Source organism: Sander lucioperca, chromosome 4 (assembly GCF_008315115.2).
Source record: "Sander lucioperca isolate FBNREF2018 chromosome 4, SLUC_FBN_1.2, whole genome shotgun sequence".
Classification (NCBI taxonomy): Eukaryota; Metazoa; Chordata; class Actinopteri; order Perciformes; family Percidae; genus Sander; species Sander lucioperca.
Window position 1 is genome coordinate 40480909 of NC_050176.1, and position 20000 is coordinate 40500908.

Sequence of the window (20000 nt, forward strand, 5' to 3'; positions counted from 1 at the left end):
ATTAACAAATATAAAAGTGAGGCATGAATGGCAATGTGTATATGAATGGGAATGTATTTTGTTTTGTTATTTGTTTTTACTTCTGCACATATGTGTGATAATTGTATATAAAATACAGAAATTAATGATAATACATTTTATAAAATTGATAATATCCTGAGGGACCTAAGAAAAAAATAAGAATAAAATAGAATGTAAAAAGGGTCGATGTAATAAGCAAATGCTTCAACCTTTTCGATCAGTAGTGATTATAAAGAGTTAAGATGACAGTGCATGAACTAAGGTGACACGTTTTTTGGTTGTTTTATGGTTTTGTTTTTTACCATTTATGTTATGTAAGTTATGTTTTGTATTTATGTAATTGATTGACTGATTGAAATAAACTAAACGTAACTATATTTGACGTTTTGTTTAAATTAAAATTAAAATTCAATAATTATTTAATAACTACTAGGTTTTTTTTTTTTACTTGAGCCTGTCGCCCAAAATGTCTGTGCACGTCCCTGATGTCACTGTCAAACGTCTTGCAGGAGAGGGCCATGAAGCTATGTTTTTCAAAGCTCCAGTTTGTTCAACAGGAAATATTTTTTTTTCTACGACACACACAGAAATGAAAGTTGCCGAAAGAGCTACATGGATACACGCAATCCACTGAAGAAAAACGTCCACACCTGAAGATGCGAACGGCGGACATCAGTAGCAGAGTGTACCAGAAGCCCTTCCCTGACTCTGCACTGAGCTGGTATTGGGACGAAGACAAGTTGTCCCCATATAACCCAGTGCATAACTCATGGTGGTCTTTCTTAAAGTGGTCTGTAAACTCAGCATTTCTAGCCTGGGTAAACCCTGACGAACTTCCGCAAATTTGAGATTTGCTCTGCAAGTCAGTCTGGCGAAGAGCCCATTCAAACCCATTTCCAATGTCCCCAAAATCGAGGCACCAATCAGAACCGCTGAGGCGGGCTTTACACCAATCACAACCGTTGAGGCGGGCTTTACGCAACAACGATAGCGCAGCGATGGCGAGCAGCTTTTTGTTTACATTCAACATGACGGCTACCGAAACGCAACGTCACCCAGATCATTAGTCTGATTGGTTGAAGGACTATCCATTGCGCCCAGAGGCATTTGAGCGGCGTCAGTTGGTGACGCCCCTTTGGAAATGAATTGTCAATGAACCTTCCCCAGACCCACTCTCAGTTACAACTGAGAAGGGTCTGGTGTCAACCAAGCTACAACATTTCCTGACTCATCGGTAATGTTGGCCTTCCTATCACTGCCTAGCCACGAAGATCTTTTTGTGTTAGCCCTTGAGAAAGCAAGCAACTGCTCTCTCACTGCGATAGAGGTGACTTTCCAATACACCTGCAATGGAAGAATTAAACACCCAGACAGTTGCACAGCACAATTGTTTCATTGGTATAGCCAGAAAGGCAGACTGACAGAAGCCATACGTGAGTGTATCATAGTCGACTGCCATCATAGTTATCCCTTTAACGATTGTGAGCGCGGTAACTGTACACCCTTGTCCATCCTTCTCCTCAAGACTAAAACCGAGCGATTCGAGATATGCTTCTGTAACAATGGTCTGGGACAGAATATGAGTATGACATTGTGTGAAAAGTATTATACCGATCATATTTCTGTGCGTATACCAGGTATCGACCTCATAGTCTTCGATGAGCCCTTTGAAATTTCTCCAGGCATGGCATAGTCCTTTAAACAACTGTGGCGTTGCAACACTAGTCTGTACATGTTTTTGCGATGGAGTTGGTGGGGATGTTGAACCATTCTATAGCTAATGTTAAAGTACTAGCCACCAAACCATCCCCTGACCACAATCACAGTGTAAAGCACAAAATGGCACAGTTTTATGACTTGGAGTCCTATCACTGGCATATCTCTCTAGGAGAAAAATGGGGCATAGAGTTTTTACCATGGTATGGAGTGTTTTTTTTTTAGCAGATCACATAGATAACATTAGCTATTCCATGTCCCAATTCGCAAACGAGACAATTAAGGACTTTAAATTGTTGTCTTCAACTCAAAAGTCTCATCTAATGACTCTTAAAGCATGAGATGGCACTTGACTATCTATTAGCAAAGACTGGAGAATTGTGTGTTACTCTAAATCTTACTGGGGATGCTTGTGTCACTTTGATCCCTGACATTTCTGACAACATTACCTCTGTCATCCATGCCCTCGAGACAATATGTGATGCATTTGGCCCCTCAGATTCAGCAGCTCGAATTAGGGCATCAGTCCCTATTGAAAAACACTCCTGATCTTTTCCCGAAACTGGACTGGATCCCTTCACCACCTTCTTCCACTAGCAGTGACTCTGAAGAATACAATGATACTGGAGTATAAAGACTGCATCGCCTTTCGCTTAGTCTACTCTACTCTTTAGGATGTCTATGTCCACACAGGAGGATGACTAAAATTGAATCTTTGTGAATTTTTTTCAATTCAATTTTCAATTCAATTTTATTTATAGTATCAAATCATAACAAGAGTTATCTTGAGACACTTTACAGATAGAGTAGGTCTAGACCACACTCTATAGTTTACAGATAGAGTAGGTCTAGACCACTCTCTATAATTTATAAAGCCCCAACAATTCAAGTAGTTCCCCCAAGAGCAAACATTCAGTGCGACAGTGGCTTGATGTTGGAAACTGTGAAGTGTTTTTAAATAATGATTAATGAATAATCAAAAGAGGGGAAGTTTAGTGGAAAGTGTTTATCAGTCATACTGATGTGTGATATTTCTTTCATATATTATCCATTGGAAGTGGACCTTGATAAGAAGCTTGTGTTTCCCCCATAAATAGTGGCTACAACACTCAGACTACGTTTACACGTGGCCGGCTATTTTCATAAACAGACATTTAGAACCTCTACGTTTTCAGAAAAGTGTTTGTTTACATGTACCCGTGTATATATGCCGGCAATGCTGTCAAGAGCACGCCAAACCTGTAGGTGGCAGTGTAACGAGAAGCTCAAGCCCACGTTAGCCAATCAGAATCCCGAAAATAGCAACAACAGCAAAGAATCACTTCCTCTCTCTCTCTCTCGGCTGCGTAAACCTCCATTTGTCTCAGTTTACATGCAAACGTGCAAACGCAGTTTTCCAAGATCTCCACTTTGGCCAGAGTTTTTAGAAATAATCGTTTTCTGTGATAAAAACGGGGTTTTCGTGTAAATGAGGCCAAACCGCAGGAAAATATCTGCGTCTTCCCTTCGTGTAAACGGGGCATCAGTCCTCATGGTCCTGTGGTCTCCAACAACAAAGCTGACATATGTTGTGGAATTAACAGTACCATGGGAGCATGGGGTTGAAGAGGCTTATGAGAGGAAAAGGAACAAATATTCCAATCTGGCAGCTGAAGCAACCCAGGATGGCTGGAAGACCAGCATCTTCCCAGTAGAGGTGGGATGCAGGGGATTTGTTGCCACATCTACCACCAGTTTGCTGAGAAAAATAGGGGGAGAAGGGTCGCTCCCTCCAACAGGCCCCCAACTGGGCAGCAAGGTAGGGACAAATGGTATGCAGTCAGGCTTAGGCCCGACTCAGGGAGAAGGATGCCCCTGCCATGCAGAGCCCATCAGGGATATGGAGGGTATGGCATGGAGGGGTGTGGACCTGGGACACTGGGTACACTGTTGAGCCTTCTGGAGACGTTGTGGGTTTCAATCAACGAAACGTTGATGAAGCAGGGTGCCCACCTGATGACCCCAATGACATACCTTACCCTCCTTTTCACCACTCCACACCGACTGCTACTATCGAGTTTCCTACTAAAGGGATTGAAACATCTATTTCTATTAGCTTTACTACATTGCTGCATGGTTTTTATATTTTCATGACTTTATATGCATTTACTTACAATACAATATTTACTGTTTTCTATATGATATAATATATCACTTATAGGGATCAATTATAAGTGCTCTATTATTTTAAAAGGCAATCGTAGCTCCTTTTGCCTCCGTAGTACTGAAGCTACGCAGCTCCCTCCCTCTCATGTAGCCTCCACACCTGGTAGTACCTGGCAGAGGGAGAACTTCAATAGATTGAGGCAGTCTTTTCTGAAACAGTACAGATTCAGCAGTAAAAGAAGCAGAATCAGCAGTCTCCGACACATTCTCTGACTGCTTACACTCTGTTAAACTGTCTCCATACTTGCAAGAAGAATAAAGAAATAGCATAGATAACTCCAGGGTGTCAGACAATCTTAATTTGCAGCTTCATCACCAAACACCAAAGAGATTTTCCACAACAAACATCTTTATTCTTTGATTTTCAAACTGAAATAGATTGACATTTGTTAAAACACAAACTCATGTAAACATAAACCTCTGTTTTTTTATCTTTAAACCTTTATGGAAATAAATCACTAACAACTGAAGCTGCTCCAATAAAACATGATTAAAGTGAAAATCAAAGTCAACACAGTTTATACAGAACTAGTTTTCATCCCTGAGATCATTTCAACATTTCTAAAGAAGAACATTTTATTAAAGACACAATCAGTGAGACAAATGTCAACGAAAGTGAAGCCTCGTCCTCCACCAACATTTAAACCACAGGACAGGAAGTTGTTTCCTCCTCCAGGGAACACAGAGACACTGAGGCACCATATAAACCAAACCCAAACCCAGGGTAAAGAGGTTGAGTGAATGTGGTGTTGAAGGTGTGGAGGTGGATCAGTGAGTCAGAGGAAACTGTGTAGAAGGACAGAGAGCCAGCAGGACAGTCCACATACACTCCTACTCTATTAGAGTCAGAGGAGGAGGAGATGGATGTTCCTATGTTATTGTGCCAGACAGAGTAACCATCATCAAAGCAGTACAGTCTCCAGGACTGATCATTATGTCCAAACATACAGTCATCACTGTCTCCTCTCCTGTTGATTCCTCTGTAACTCACTGCTACAGAAACCCCTCCTCCTCTCGTCTCGACCTCCCAGTAATAGAGACCAGTCAGACCATCTCTACACAGCAGCTGAGGCCAGTCAAACTTCTCTGGATGATCAGGATATGGCTCAAACTCCTCCACACATGTCATCTTCCTGTTGTTGTCAGACAGTTTGAGGTTTGTGTTCACTGTATTTATGTCCAGTGTGAGTTCACAGGAATCTGATGGCGAGAATGAGACACAATACAGCAGTTATTAATACCATCATTAGTTGAAATATAGTTAAGTTATTATACTGTTAATGAAATTATATTTAGATTTACTAATTAGCAATGTTATAATTTATTTTATCATCAGTTTAGTTTAATATAAAATAAGTTTATGAATGTAGATAGTTAATACTTTGTTCCTGTTGAGTAAATGTTTTGTAAACATCTATAAACATTATTTTGATGGAACTAATGCATATAATAATAATTAGTTAATGATTAATAACTGGTTTATAAAGCATTAAATAACAATGTTTATAGAGTATAGCTTAACAAACTCTTTATTAACCATTAACAAGTTATAATCATCAGATACAACTTCATAACCATCCAAATAATGTTTATTGACAGTTTATAAACAATTAATTAATCATTTACAATTAATTTTAAACAATAAAGACAGACTTCTTTTTCTTATACATAGTTTGGTACCATTTTTATGTATTTTTTCAATTAATTGTCTCAGTAATAATTGTGATTAACAATATATTTGATTACCATCAACAGTCATAAACCTTAGCTAATGATAACAATTAATTGCGGTTAAACAAAGAGATGGTGATTACGTGAAAAAATGTGATCATACAATTATGTTACAATTGTTACAGGCCTAGCTTTGAGTTGTAGTAGCAAATACAATATGGAGCAACTAGAATAAGAGCGTGAAAGTCCACATCCCCTGAACAATATGGTTGAACAGCCCTGCTTTAGTCCATGTGACTCTTTTACAAGTCATTACCCTACAGCTCAGAGCCAAGAAAAATAACACTTATAAAGTCCTGCCATTCTTGCACCATGTGTCCCAAGACTCAAATAAGTAAAACTAAGATAAAAGGTAGAAGATTTTTTGAGCGTTGATAGTCACTCACAGAACAGTCACTTACTTGCATATGGTTGTTTCCCTGTGACAGTGGACCAAAGGAGTATCCCATAACTGAAAGACAGGGAAAGAGAATTACATGTCAGGATTATTACCCATCATAACAATCACACCCTGGTTGATTGCTGGCTAGGGTTTGTTGTCATCTGTAAATTAATGCTCATGTGAGAATGAGGACATTCAATGACAATTAAGAAATCTGTGCATGAAGTTACTTCACTTTACTCCTCTCCGAAAACAATTCCCTCACCTGTTAAAGGACTATGCCAATGCTAATTCGACTTTCTGTCAAGACTGAACCTGTGCTAGACATGGCGCCCGGAGTGATCCCGTCTCCAGTTATTATTTATTATATGATACTTTTATTCAAATGCTGGTTCGATGTTCTTGTACCTGTAGATATCAAAGGCTCTGGTAGGTTCGTACGATATGTTTTCAAAAGCCTCTGGTGGCATGTAGTTAATCGTCCCTCCTAGTGGTTCACCGTTCTTGGACAGCGTGACGCTGCAGGAAATCCGGGAAAGACCAAAATCTGTAAGCTGCAGAGAGAATTAGCAAAGAGAGGAAGGAGTTAGAAGAGGTTCTTTATTTGGTAACACTTTATTTGAAGGGGTGTGCAGAAGACTGACATTAAACCAGTCTTCACCGGAGTTTTTATGAATGTTTAGGACTGTTGTTATTGAGTTATTTGGTAAATTATGACTCTTTTAATGCTAAGTTAGCATTGTTTGAGATGTTTGTGTTATGACAACTTGACATTAAGCTAGACAACATAACCTGTCATAAATAAGTCATAGCAGGCCCCATTATCAAAATTGGTGGTTGATTTTTACATTGGCTGTCATGTGACCGTTAGAGTTAGTCAAAGACATTGAAAAAAGGGTAGTGCGGGTAAACTGGAAACATCTGGAGGCCCCTCTCAGAGAGATCTTTAACTCACACCTCTGTAAGGCAAGGCAAGGCAAGGCAGCTTTATTTGTATAGCACATTTCAGCAACAGGGCAATTCAAAGTGCTTTACATGAAAACATTAAAAAATTTAAAACAGATAAAATACAAGAATAAAAGTTACAGTGCAGTATAAGAAATGAAACATTGAAGAGCAATTAAAACAGTTAAATATATAAAAGCAGATAAAATAGGAATTTCTCTTCATATGCTTATATAGATTGTCATACAGTGTCAACAAAGCAACTTCAGTATGAGAAATGAAGTTATTTAAAGAAAGGCAACATCAAATAGATAAGTCTTCAGCCTTGATTTAAAAGAACTGAGAGTTGCAGCAGACCTGCAGTTTTCTGGGAGTTTGTTCCAGATATGTGGAGCATAAAAACTAAATGCTGCTTCCCCCTGTTTAGTTCTGACTCTGGGGACAACAAGCAGACCTGTCCCAGACGACCTGAGAGGTCTGGGTGGTTCATAGTGTACTAGCAGATCAGAAATGTATTTTGGCCCTAAACCGTTTAGTGATTTATAAACCAGCAAAAGTATTTTGAAATCAATTCTTTGATGCACTGGAAGCCAGTGTAGAGACTTCAGTACTGGAGTGATGTGATCCACTTTCTTGGTCTTAGTGAGGACTCGAGCAGCAGCGTTCTGAATCAGCTGCAGCTGTCTGATTGATTTTTTAGGGAGACCTGTAAAGACTCCGTTACAGTAGTCTAGTCTACTGAAGATAAAAGCATGGACAAGTTTTTCCAAGTCTTGCTGAGACATAAGTCCTTTAACCCTTGATATATTTTTAAGGTGGTAATAGGCTGACTTTGTAATTGTCTTAATGTGGCTGTTAAAATTCAGGTCTGGGTCCATGACTACACCAAGATTTCTGGCTTTGTCTGTTTTTTTTAACATTATCGTTTAAAGCTGAGTGCTGACTTTTAATCGTTCCTCTTTTGCTCCAAAAACAACCACCTCAGTTTTTTCTTCATTTAATTTAAGAAAGTTCTGGCACATCCAGTCGTTAATTTGTTCAATGCACTTAGTCAGTTGTTGTATTGGACTATAGTCCCCTGGCGATAAGGTTATATAAATTTGTGTGTCATCCACATAACTATGGTAACTTATTTTGTTGTTTTCCATAATTTGAGCCAGTGGAAGCATGTAGATGTTAAACAGGAGAGGCCCCAGAACTGAGCCTTGGGGAACTCCACACGTCATATTTGTATGCTCAGATATATAATTCCCTATAGACACAAAGTAGTCCCTATTCTTTAAATAAGACTCAAACCAGTTTAGTACTGAGCCAGAAATGCCAACCCAGTTTTCCAATCGGTCTAGTAATATGTCATGGTCGACCGTATCAAATGCAGCACTGAGATCAAGTAGTACCAAGACTGAAATTTTGCCACTATCTGTGTTTAAGTGGATGTCATTAAAGACTTTAACAAGAGCTGTCTCAGTGCTGTGCTGTGGTCGAAAACCCGACTGGAAGGCATCAAAACTGTTGTTTAGTGACAAGAAAAGGTTCAGTTGTTGAGAAACCGTTTTTTCAATGATTTTACTTAAAAATGGAAGGTTTGATATCGGCCTATAGTTGCTCATTAGTGACGTGTCTAGATTGTTCTTTTTTAAGAGTGGCTTAATGACTGCAGTTTTCAGGGCCTGTGGGAAGATACCTGAGAGAAGAGACGTGTTTACAATCTGTAGAAGATCTGTAGCCAAACAATTTGCAACATTTTTGAAAAGGCCCGTTGGTAGAATATCAAGGCAGCAGGAGGAGGTTTTCAGATGTTGTATAATGTCCTCCAGGTTTTTATGGTTAATCATATGAAATTGTGTCATATTGGAATCTGTTTTGCCTGGACACTGTGACAACACATACCCTGTACTCGATATGGAAGCACTGACTGTTTGTTTTTGTCATTGAAGAAGGTGGCAAAATCATTGCAGGCCTTTGTGGATAAAAGTTCAGATGCTCCTGGTACTGGAGGGTTTGTTAACCTATCGACAGTAGCAAACAAAGCACGTGAATTATTATTGTTTTTGGCAATAATGTCCGAGAAGAAGGACCGCCTTGCATTCCTCAGTTCAAAATTATAAGTGCGAAGTCTCTCTTTATAGGTGTTGTAGTGGACCTGGAGATTAGTTTTTCACCACCTGCGTTCTGCTTTTCGACACTCTCTTTTTTCTGTTCTTACCAGTATGGCATTTCTCCATGGAGATCTTTTCTTATCAGAGACAGTTTTTACCTTAATGGGAGCAATGGCATCAATAACATTTGTAATTTTACAATTGAAATTGTCTACAAGCTCAGTGACTGAGACCCCTGAGAGGGTGGGTGTGGACGAGAAAAGCTGAATGAATGTTTCACTGGTGTTGTTAGTGATATACCGTTTTCTTATTTACTTTGTTTGGACACTTTTTTTGCACAGAGATAGTGCCATTAAAGAAAACACAGGAATGATCAGAGAGAGCAGCATCAGTCACCACAACCTTGGAAATGTTCAAACCCTTGGAGATAATCAAGTCCAGAGTGTGCCCCTTGTTGTGTGTGGGCTCCGTCACACGCTGAGTCAGTCCATAGTTCTCAAAAATACAACACAGTTCTTTTGTCCCTCTATCCTGGGGGTTGTCAACATGAATGTTGAAATCACCAGCAATAACTACACAGTCAAAGTTAATACAGATTAAAGACAGCAGTCCACTAAAGTCGTCAAAGAAGGATGCACAGTATTTAGGTAATAATTAGAAATATAGGTCGAGAGGGGGACCTTAGCTGAAGAGCCACATATTCAAAAGAAGCAAAGTTTCCATAAGATATTTGAGTACATTGGAACGAGTCGTTAAACAAAATGGCGACTCCACCTCCTTTCTTATTCGCTCTATTCTCACTCATAAAACTGAAGTTAGGGGGAGCTGACTCAATGAGAACAGCATCACTGTTATTATGGTCTAACCAGGTTTCAGTTAAAAACATAAAATCAAGATTGTGTTTAATAATAAAATCATTGATTAAAAATGATTTACCCGCCAAAGACCTGACGTTTAGTAAGGCTAATGTTAGTGTGTTAAAATAATTATCTGTCTCGTTTTTTGGGACAGGCTGTGGCTGACGAGGAATGGATGCTAAATTTGCTAAGTTGGCAGTTAAGTGCTTCTTTTTCTTACTTAGCGGATTCACCATTCTTTTTCTATTACCTATCACAACATAGATTGACGAAGAATTGAATACACAGGGCCCAGGCTTGTCCTGGAAAGAGTCATGAGTGCCACTAGGCATGCAGCCTGGACCCAGCACATATCAGTTAAAGCTTGTTTCATTCTGTACACAAGCATACTTATCAGTCTGTTGAGAAGGAGTTAGCTGCCGTCCTTGAGGGGGCAGAGGTGCCTGGCGTTTTACTTTCAGTGGTTGAGTCCAAACAGGGTCAGTTTGATGCTGGGGGTGAGTGATGGGAGAAGGTAGTGGGGTAAACTTGGTTCCAGCATCTACCAGCTGCTCCATCCGGTCAGTGAACCCCAACATGTGGCAGGGGGAAACAGGGGAAAGGGTGAATGGGGAGAGCGATGGATCATCAAAGGCGTCGGTGTTGGTAAGGGGGTTTGAGGAGTGTTGGACGGGTGAAGGGGGTTGAGATTTCTCGTCTCCGCTCTGAGGTCCTCCATGGTCAAATCTTTGCTCAGGTGGGGGCTGTGGTGGATCACTGCCGCACTTTGTTGTGTCTTCCTCTTGTTTTGTTTGTGTTGATTTATCTTGTCCTGTGTCCTTGGCCGAGGGAGCAGATGTGTGGTGCAGAAAGTAAAGTAGGCTAGAGGTGAACAGCTTTACTCCTGGCTTGTTAAGGAAAAGTCCATCTGTTTTAAAAAGATGTCTGCGGTCCCAAAATTTTAAAATTGTCAATGAACCGCAGAGAGTGGACGGTACATGCAGTTGAAAGCCATTTGTTCAGTGCCAACAGTCTGCTGAATCTCTCAGCTCCTATTCTGACTGGTGGTATAGGGCCACTGATAAACACCTTCGCGTTTAGGGAGCTCACTGTGTTCAGCAGAATCATGAAGTCACGATTCAGCACTTCAGACTGTTGCTTTACAACATCATGTGACCCTATATGCAGTATAATGTTTTTCACAGTTGGGTGTGCTGCCATGATATCCGGGATTCTTTGGGCTAAGTCAGACACCATGTCTTTGGGAAAACAGAGAATTTTGGTGTTTTTACTGCTTTTTATGTTTTTTACAGCAGAGTCACCCACAATCAGAGTTTGGTGCCCAGTCGTTAGCTTTCCCTGTAGATTTTTACTTTTTTAATTGCTCTCAGTCCTTACCCTGCTGTGTGACGATGAGACGCAATCCAGGTCATGTCCAGGGTCCTGCAGCAGAGGAGCAAATCTGTTATCCAGTTGCACACTCAGTTGTTGGGGAGGCATTTTATTGCTAATTCTCCCTTTTGCAGCTGTCCACGGCTGTGTCCTACTGAGTACAGGGGTAGAAGAGGCGCTCTGCCTGGATGGTAATGCAGGCCAGCCGTTCATATCACAAATCTCAGGGCGCTGTGCCCTGCCCGTTAGTGGTCCTTTCCAGGAAAAGGATTTACTCTTAGGCTTTGCACCAAAAGAGTTCCAGGGAGGACTACCACTTGTTGATTTGTTACTTATTCCACAGCCCTCCTGTTTGTCCGTAGTCTTGCTGGTGCTAGTTAGCCGTGTGTTGGCATGCTTCTGTCCATTGTTTTGGGTCAATGGTAAAGTGGTGTCATTCCCACATGATCCGTTCACTTCCAGGTTTACTTCTAACCGTTGAATTTTGGTTTCCAGAATAAAAATCTTCTGAAGGAGTTTGTAGTAGTCCTCCATGGAGAAGGGAGGCATCTTGCTGCTAATTAGCTTTAGCTACAATCACTTTAGGACAGGCTTGAGCTATTGGTAGGCCACGCTCACGCAGAAAAATGTTGAAATATGGCAATAGCCTACTATGTCTACAAAAAATGTATAGTCCAGTGATTTATAAGTATCCAAGAGCCGCTGCTCATAGTTTCTCTCAGAGGAAAAGTAAGATTATCAGCAGAAATATGCAAGCAGAGGCAGGAGCAAGCAGCAAAGCGTCTGCACTGTAAGAAGCAGGAAGCAATGCTGTAGGATCTGTTATGGCATCCCTGTGGAAGTTGGGGGCATTGAACCCTAGTGGGTCATGTTTAAAGCTTCCATTTCTGAAGCTGCAGCGGGGAGCTGTGGTCTCAGGCTCTTGGTGCGGTAACCCTCGAACATAGTGGGGGACACCGATGGTCAGGGAAGTCGTGCCTCACCTTTGCCCATGGGGCCCGGTTGGCCAAAGCCTGAAGAAACGGCTTGGTGCTTACACTACCACCAACCTGTGGACCCACGACCCGCAGGGATGGTCATCTGGGTTGGAGGCCTGGGCGTGCCGATTGCTGAGAAGGCAGACTAGCTTTGAGAACATGAAATGTAACCTCTCTGGTGGGGAAGAAGCTAGAGCTGGTGCGGGAGGTTGAGCGGTACCAGGTAGCTATAGTTAGACTCACCTCAACTCACATTCTCCCTCCCAGTGCATGAAATAGGGGCGCTTGGACAGGTCCCTTTAGTGTTGGTTACTCATGCAAAAAGTGTCCTTCAGCATCGGGACTCTTGGCCTCTTTTTTTGACGCCCTGGGTGTGGACCGATTTAGTGTCATTTAAAAAATGTATGGTTAACTGACATGGGGCACAAGAATGGGACGAATGTATACAAGAACGGGTCATGACTCCGGTCTCCTGAGGGAAAGTCCTGTGTTTGTTCGACCCATCTACCACGATTTTTAGTCCTTAATACCATCTTGTGGGCTTACAATGTGTTTTACAGGCTCCCTTAAGTCTTCAGAGAGTGTGTAAACTATTATAACAGTAGAGAGTAAGCATGAGACATGGACCTCAAAGCCTCCGACTCACCTTGGCATTGAGAGCGTCGTCCAGCAGCACATTTTGGGGCTTCAGGTCCTGGTGGAGCACGGGACGGGGCAGACTGTGGAGGTAGTTTATACCCAGAGCCACTTGGTGAGCCAGTCTGAAGACCAGCGGCCAGGGAGGAGTTCCCCTCAATGCTTCCTGTAAGATTGTTTCCAGAGTTACAGATCCACAAATAGTGGAGATAGTGAGCTACACATATAGTCTACACTACCATTCAAAGGTTTGGAATATGCTGTTATATTAATGTTCTTTTTTACTGCGATAATAACTATTTGAACATGAAAACTGTATAATTCAGACACCAAATGTATTTTTTACATTTGAAATAGTTTTGAAATGAAATGACTTCCAACTTCCATTTAGTTGATACTTCACTTCTTATGTTTTTTTTTAATTTTTAATGACTTTAACCTGTAGCAGAGTATTTTTACGGTGGTATTACTCTAAGTAAAAGATATGAGTAGTTGTTCCACCCCTGGTTACCTGAAGGAAGGCTAATGATCCTCTCTCCATGACCTCCATGACCAGACCAAGCTGTGTTGACCTGCCAGAGGGCGTTTGACCCTTGAAGACCCCTCGGACGGCCATAACATGCGGGCTGGTGGCTTGACGCATCATGTCGATCTCATGCAGCAAAGACTTCTCGGTCCTGTGTGTGTTTGTTTGCATTATGAGTAATTCACACAACTTTATATAATTATAAAGAGGAAACCCTTTGTAAGCACTTACCCCTCGCCCTGAAGAAGCAGTTTAATGGCCACGTCAGCACCCCACTGATGATGCCTGGCTTTGTAGATTTCTCCAAAACCCCCAGAGCCAATCTCCTCCCAGTCCTCCAGGATGGAGTCTTCAACAAACTGTGCCATAGTTCACTGGAGGAACAAATTATTTGTAATAATCAAACCCTGAGTCCAGTTTTAAAAAAGTAGCTACAACATGTGATGTAATCCTAAAAATCTTCTATTACAATCCCATTATTTAACCCTTCTGTTGTCCTCGGGTCCAATTTGACCCGTTTTCAAGTTTCTGTTTTAAAAATATGGGTTTCTTTCAACCAAATTGCCAAAAAATAACATGGATAGTTCCATACACAAAACTGCTTTAATAATGCATCAACATACGTTCCTCTGGTCTTAATTATTAGCTAAAGTTATTCCTAATTTCTGGGTTTTTTAACTCAAAATTAAGCATAATTCAGTATAAATGAGGTTTATTGAACATGAATTACAAACATAAGTGTAAAACTAGCGGTGATAAGTTGAAATGAAGTTGGCTTAGAAGATGTATACTTTATGCTTTATAAAACAGGCAAAACAGACCGACAACACAAGGGTTATATCAAAATTTGACATGACTCATGGATCGGATCATTGTGAACCTTTGACAGAAAAGACACAGTGGGGGTTTAGTGAAACCAAGGGTGTGTCAGAGTTGTAAGACGGTTGTTTTGGACACACCTCAGCCAGTTTCAACGACCCTGACGGTCGGGTTGAAAGATGGGGGGGGGGGGGCGCTTAGCCCTCAGGGTATGCAAAACTTGAGCTTGCTAAATCTTTGCATAAGGTTCAGGTTCAGGTTACTTTATTGGTACCCATAGGTAAGCTACATTTATAGTCTAAGAGGCAGGACATCCTTAAAACTTTGTAGACCACATAACATTCAACACACAAAACATGTTATCTGCACATTTTGTTACTGTATTAGAACTACACTCCAGTCAAGAAACCAGTCAAGAAACCAATATGTTAACAAGTAAAAAGCGACAGACATATTCTCTTCTTTCATTTCCCCTCTGTTGAACAAAAGTTACTGTGATGTTAGCTTTTAGATACATGAAAGCTGCATGTGTGTGTGTGTGGGGAAGACTGAGCTCCTGCTGAGTTCTTCTGTAGGCTATGACTTAAATGCTCTGTCTGCTCATGTAAATGTGTATATCATTTGTTGTGTCTAAATATGAACAACGTTAGTGATAGCGAGATGCCTGCTACAGCTGCAACGTTTATTCCTCTGATTTAATGCTTTGTTTTAATCAAAGTTTCACCGTAGCTGTCTGACCTGTTTTGAAGTTCTCTACGTTTTCACTGATGATTCAATTCAATTTTATTTATTGTATCAAATCATAACAAGAGTTATCCCAAGACACTTTACAGATAGAGTAGGTCTAGACCACACTCTATAATTTACAAAGACACAACAATTCCCCTAAGAGCAAGCATTTGGTGCAACAGTGGCAGGAAAAACTTCATTTTAGGCAGAAACCTGGGACAGACCCAGACTCTTGATATGAGCTCAGATTAAAATCTAAACAGTGTTGATGTACATGAGAGCCTCTGGCAGTAATTCAGGCAAACCTTTTTCAGATCACTGTCATTTAACTCAGAGAGAAATTCTACAGAATATTTCAAATAGATATTTTGAATCAGCCAATCAGCATGAAGAAACCTTTCTACTGTCCAGTTAAACAGAAACACAGCACAATGTGATCAAAGTGATCCTGATTATCAGACATTTACAGATTCCTCTGCTAGGATTCTCACCTGCTGAACTCTTCAGGTTGACTTACAGACTCTTTCCAACTTTGTGTGTCGAGTAAACACTGGCAGAGATGAAGCTGCTCTTCTCTTTTCTTCTCTTCTCTTCTCTTGTCTTGTCTTGTCTAGTCTTCAGTCCAGGTGTCTGTGTGCGTCTGATCCGGGGAAGCCAGCTCTTTGTTTAAGTACTGGAGGCCACGCCAAGACCCGCCCTTCAATAGCAGCTCGATTGGTTGGGGTTAGACATTGACCTCGAGTGGTTAAGGTCAGGATAGCTGATTGGTCAGGGGATAGGACCTGAACACGTCAGGTAACGTTACCTTACCGGTTTAATTGGGGCTTGTCTCAAAGGTCTGTTCTCTGAGGTTTCTGTGAGCTTCTACCACAAATAAATAGTTTTTCATGAAGAAAAACATCTATTTGGTTCTGATGCTGTTCTGAATTGTAAAACCTAAAAGGCATGAAACAATTATCAATTAATATGTTATCAGTTGCAGCATTTATATTTTGGTAAGTTAACTAAATTGGACTAAACGGTGCAATTGATTAGCCTATCAGACACACACACACACACACACACACACACACACACACACACACACACACACACACACACACACACACACACACACACACACACGCACATAGATGACTGGTGATGGAAGATTGAGTGATACAGAGTGAAATTGTAAGTTGTTGTTAATGACTGTTACTTGCTAAACTTGATGTTTACTTGAGGTGAAGGAAAGGGGATAGTTTAGTGTGCAGTGAAAGTATAATAAAATGAAAGCAATCATTCATACATAGTTCCATATAGTAATCGTTACTCCAAATATTGTATTCTTTCTGCCATCAGGTTATTAGATTCAGACAGTAGCCACTTTATGTAGGATCCTTATCAACAAGTTACATGATATTGTGACGTATGCAACAATGCCTATTGATCATTTTATTTTATTCTTTCTATTGTTCTGCTATTTGTCATGTTACACTGACCTCTGTCTGTTTTACTGATGTGTGCTTGACGTGACATTTTGGATGTTGACATGACAGTGCAGTCTTATTTTGACCTGTAACTTATATAGAGAGAGGTAGTAGATAATGGTATTACTTTATCACACATTTACATGAGCAGACAGAGAGCATTCAAGTCATAGCCAACAGAAGAACTCAGTTTGCCCCCCCCCATGCAGCTTTGATGTGTCTAAAAGATAACATCACAGTAACTTTTGTTCAACAGAGGAGAAATGAAAGAAGAGAATATGTCTGTCGCTTTTTACTTGTTAACATATTGGTTTCTTGACTGGAGTGTAGTTCTAATACAGTAACAAAAGGTGCAGATGCAAAGATTTAGCAAGTGCATGTTTTGCATACCCTGGGGGCTAAGCCCCCCCCTGTCTTTCAACCCTAGTCATGTCCCTGAACTGGTCAGACAGGGTCAGTGAAACTGGCTGAGCTTTTAATCTGATGTCTCAGAATGTCTCAGTGATGTCTCAGAGTTTCATTAGTTTTGCTTTTATTTCAGATATTTAACACATATGGCAGGATGAATACTGGGGGCCTACACACCTTAAGCTGCCTACACATGATAAGCGATTTGCTCTCCACGCACCGCTAGGTAAGGCGCAGAGCAAAGAGCAGAGAGCAGATCGCAGAGAGCAAAATGCAGCCCTGGTATTCCTCATCAAAGGTGGCAAGGAAGCTATTTTCTCATTGCTAGGTGACAACAGCTGTTCATCTCATTGGTTGGCCATTCGAAAGGTCAAGTCGGCGGCAACTAGGTCAAAGTTGAAATAATTTAAACTGCGGCAAATCCGAGAACTGTGCGACGCCAGGGGTAGACGATTATGATTGGTTTAAAGATCTCATTGTCTATCACTGCATGTAGCCTAAATGAAAGAATGTTATCAATGTTTAGACAACCAGCTGTGGACATCAGACCAAAACACATTCTGTAAGAACATTTAACAAATACATGTTCAATGGTTTCCACCTCTAAAGGAACAAAAAACACAAGGATCCAAAATTAAATCTTCTTTGTAAAAAGTCACTAGCATGGTAGTCTGTATCCTCGACGTTTTATTTCCTTGCTCCGGTGCCGCAGGAAATTCTGCCGAGTGTATGTCTTTTCTGGCGATGTCCGTCCTCTTTCTTTGTGTTGGCGTTCTAACCTCTGGTGGATTTATTAGGACTATGGTTAACTGCTCCTCAGACCTCTGCAGGGTAAATCCAGACAGCTCCAGACAGCTCAGAAAACAATGTGTTATGATACAAGGATGCGAATCCGATATATTAATTCAGCAACGAGGTGTCCCTCAAGGTTCAACTCTTGGTCCACTTCACTTTTCTATTTTGTTAATGACCTTCCATCAATCTGCTCTGAATGTTGTGTTCAGCTTTATGCAGATGATACAGTATCATACACTTCCAAAACTAATATATTATAGATAGAATCAGCTCTGCAGTCTGACTGATAGCCTACAACACTGGCTCATAAAAAATGAATTACTAATTAATAAAAACAAATCTAACATTATGATTTTTGGAACTCCACAGACCATCAAAGCCAAATTAAAAGGTCACACATGTGTAATTACATGTTCTGATGGTAGTTCACTGCAAAAAGCTTAACACACCAAATACCTTGGACTTTGGCTAGACTCTGAGCTCTCATTTAAGTATCATATTGATTATATTTTAAAAAGAATCAACTTTGGTATTGGTGTTCTCTACCGCTCCAGACTGGGCTACACACTGGCTGCGTGGCGTGAGCGTGTCAGCTGCGTGGCGTGTCCGTTTTTATTTTGGCTCCCATGTTAACAGGTTAGAGCGTGCACACTGCCTGCGTGACACGCACGTCTCAGAAAACGCGTGCATGCTAGAAATAGGACCAACGCCTTTTTTTCACATGACGCGTGTTGGAAGCGTTTCCAGGCAAAATGGAATAGTAAAAGATGTTTATATGTCATTTTGACACAAATACATTTAATAAATGACATTTTGATGTTTGAAAGTCTCTAGGTTTTGACATAAATGCAGATATAAATGTTATTAAAAAAATAAAATAAAATAATTATCGATTTTCAAATATTGCACTTGTCAATACAGAAAGGAATATTCTGTAGCCTATTTTGCCATCAATACTGCCGACGTTGTCTTTGCTGTAATCAGATCAGTATATATTTATGTTTATGTTTATGGGAAACATACATGTGTACAGAAAAGGCTAGCAGCAGCAGCGCTGCGTCAGACTAGTTTCTGGTGTGCAAAGACAGAAAATGCCACGCAGCGCCACGCAACTGACACACAACAGTAACACCACGCATCCAGTGTGTAGCTTGCTTACTGTTAGAAAGAAACTTCTGCAACAACTTATCTTACCAATTATGGACTATGCTGATGTTGTATATCAGGTTGCACCCAGCACTAATCTTCTCCCTCTCAATGTTGTTTACAACAGAATCTGTAGATTTGTTCTTGGATGTCCTTTCACAACTCATCATTGTATTATGTATGAAAAACATGCTTGCTCTTGGGGGAATTACTGGAATTGTTGGGTCTTTGTATATTATAGTGTGGTCTAGACCTACTCTATCTGTAAAGTGTCTCGAGATAACTCTCAATTACCCTAATTATCTAAAACAGCTTATGGTACCTTTTCCTCTACCTTCCACTTGAGACATTCTACACAACTGTTTTTTTTTTCTGTCCCTGCTATATCTTTTGCTACAGCTAAGAAAGCCTTTAGGTTTAAAGCCCCCTCAGATTGGAATAATCTACCTGTAAACATTCAATCCATTCCATCTCTCCACTCCTTTAAAAATGCCCTGTTTTCCTATTACAGTACCAACTGTACCTGTCCTCTACAACACCATAACACCTCTTCTAATATTATTGATATCCAGTTATATTCTTGCTCTGCCTCAAACTTGATTATGACTGACTGATTGTTTCTTTGTTGTCTGTTTTCATTTTAATTGTTGTCTAATTATGATTGTACTGTATTTTTATTTATTGTTAAGGACCCCCTCTAAAAAAAGAGATGCTGCATCTCAAGGGGTTACTCCTAATAAAGAAATTTTCAACAGCTAGCTAGACTATCTGTCCAATCTGGGTTTTCTGTTGCACGACTAAAACTACTTTTGAACGTCCACATGTTCCACCAAAACAAGTTCCTTCCTGAGACTATTTAGCAGAGGCACCGTGGCTCCATCCGGAGCTTAGCACCACCCAAGATGATTATGATTGGTTTAAAGAAATGTCAATAAACCAGAGCATGATTTTCTCCCATCCCTGAATGCTGTGTGGACTAGACCAGACCTTCCTCCGCAGCGCTGTGGAGGAAGGTCTGGCAAAGTGAGACAACTAGCAGGGTAACTTGCATGTGCAATTTTGAAATGTATTTTCTTTGATTTTAAGAGCAACAGAACACAAAAGATAAAAGGAAAAACACAGTTTCTTGAGGGTGACCTCTATGTAACTCTGTGCAAAACCTGTTAAG

General features: G+C 40.5%; 1 protein-coding gene across 1 annotated transcript in view; it reads right to left on the reverse strand.

Moving 5' to 3' along the window:
* Window positions 1–4025: 4025 nt before the first annotated feature.
* LOC116049189 (receptor-interacting serine/threonine-protein kinase 3-like) overlaps window positions 4026–20000 on the reverse strand; it is a 104363-nt gene continuing 88388 nt past the window's right edge. Inside the window, exons 2-8 of the mRNA XM_036000612.1 lie at window positions 13698–13840; window positions 13452–13617; window positions 12951–13106; window positions 6464–6609; window positions 6075–6124; window positions 4934–5142; window positions 4026–4052 (exon numbers count right to left, since the gene is read on the reverse strand). Of these exons, the coding sequence (XP_035856505.1) occupies window positions 4026–4052; window positions 4934–5142; window positions 6075–6124; window positions 6464–6609; window positions 12951–13106; window positions 13452–13617; window positions 13698–13834 (891 nt within the window). The 5' untranslated portion in view covers window positions 13835–13840. The remainder of the gene's footprint in view (window positions 4053–4933; window positions 5143–6074; window positions 6125–6463; window positions 6610–12950; window positions 13107–13451; window positions 13618–13697; window positions 13841–20000) is intronic.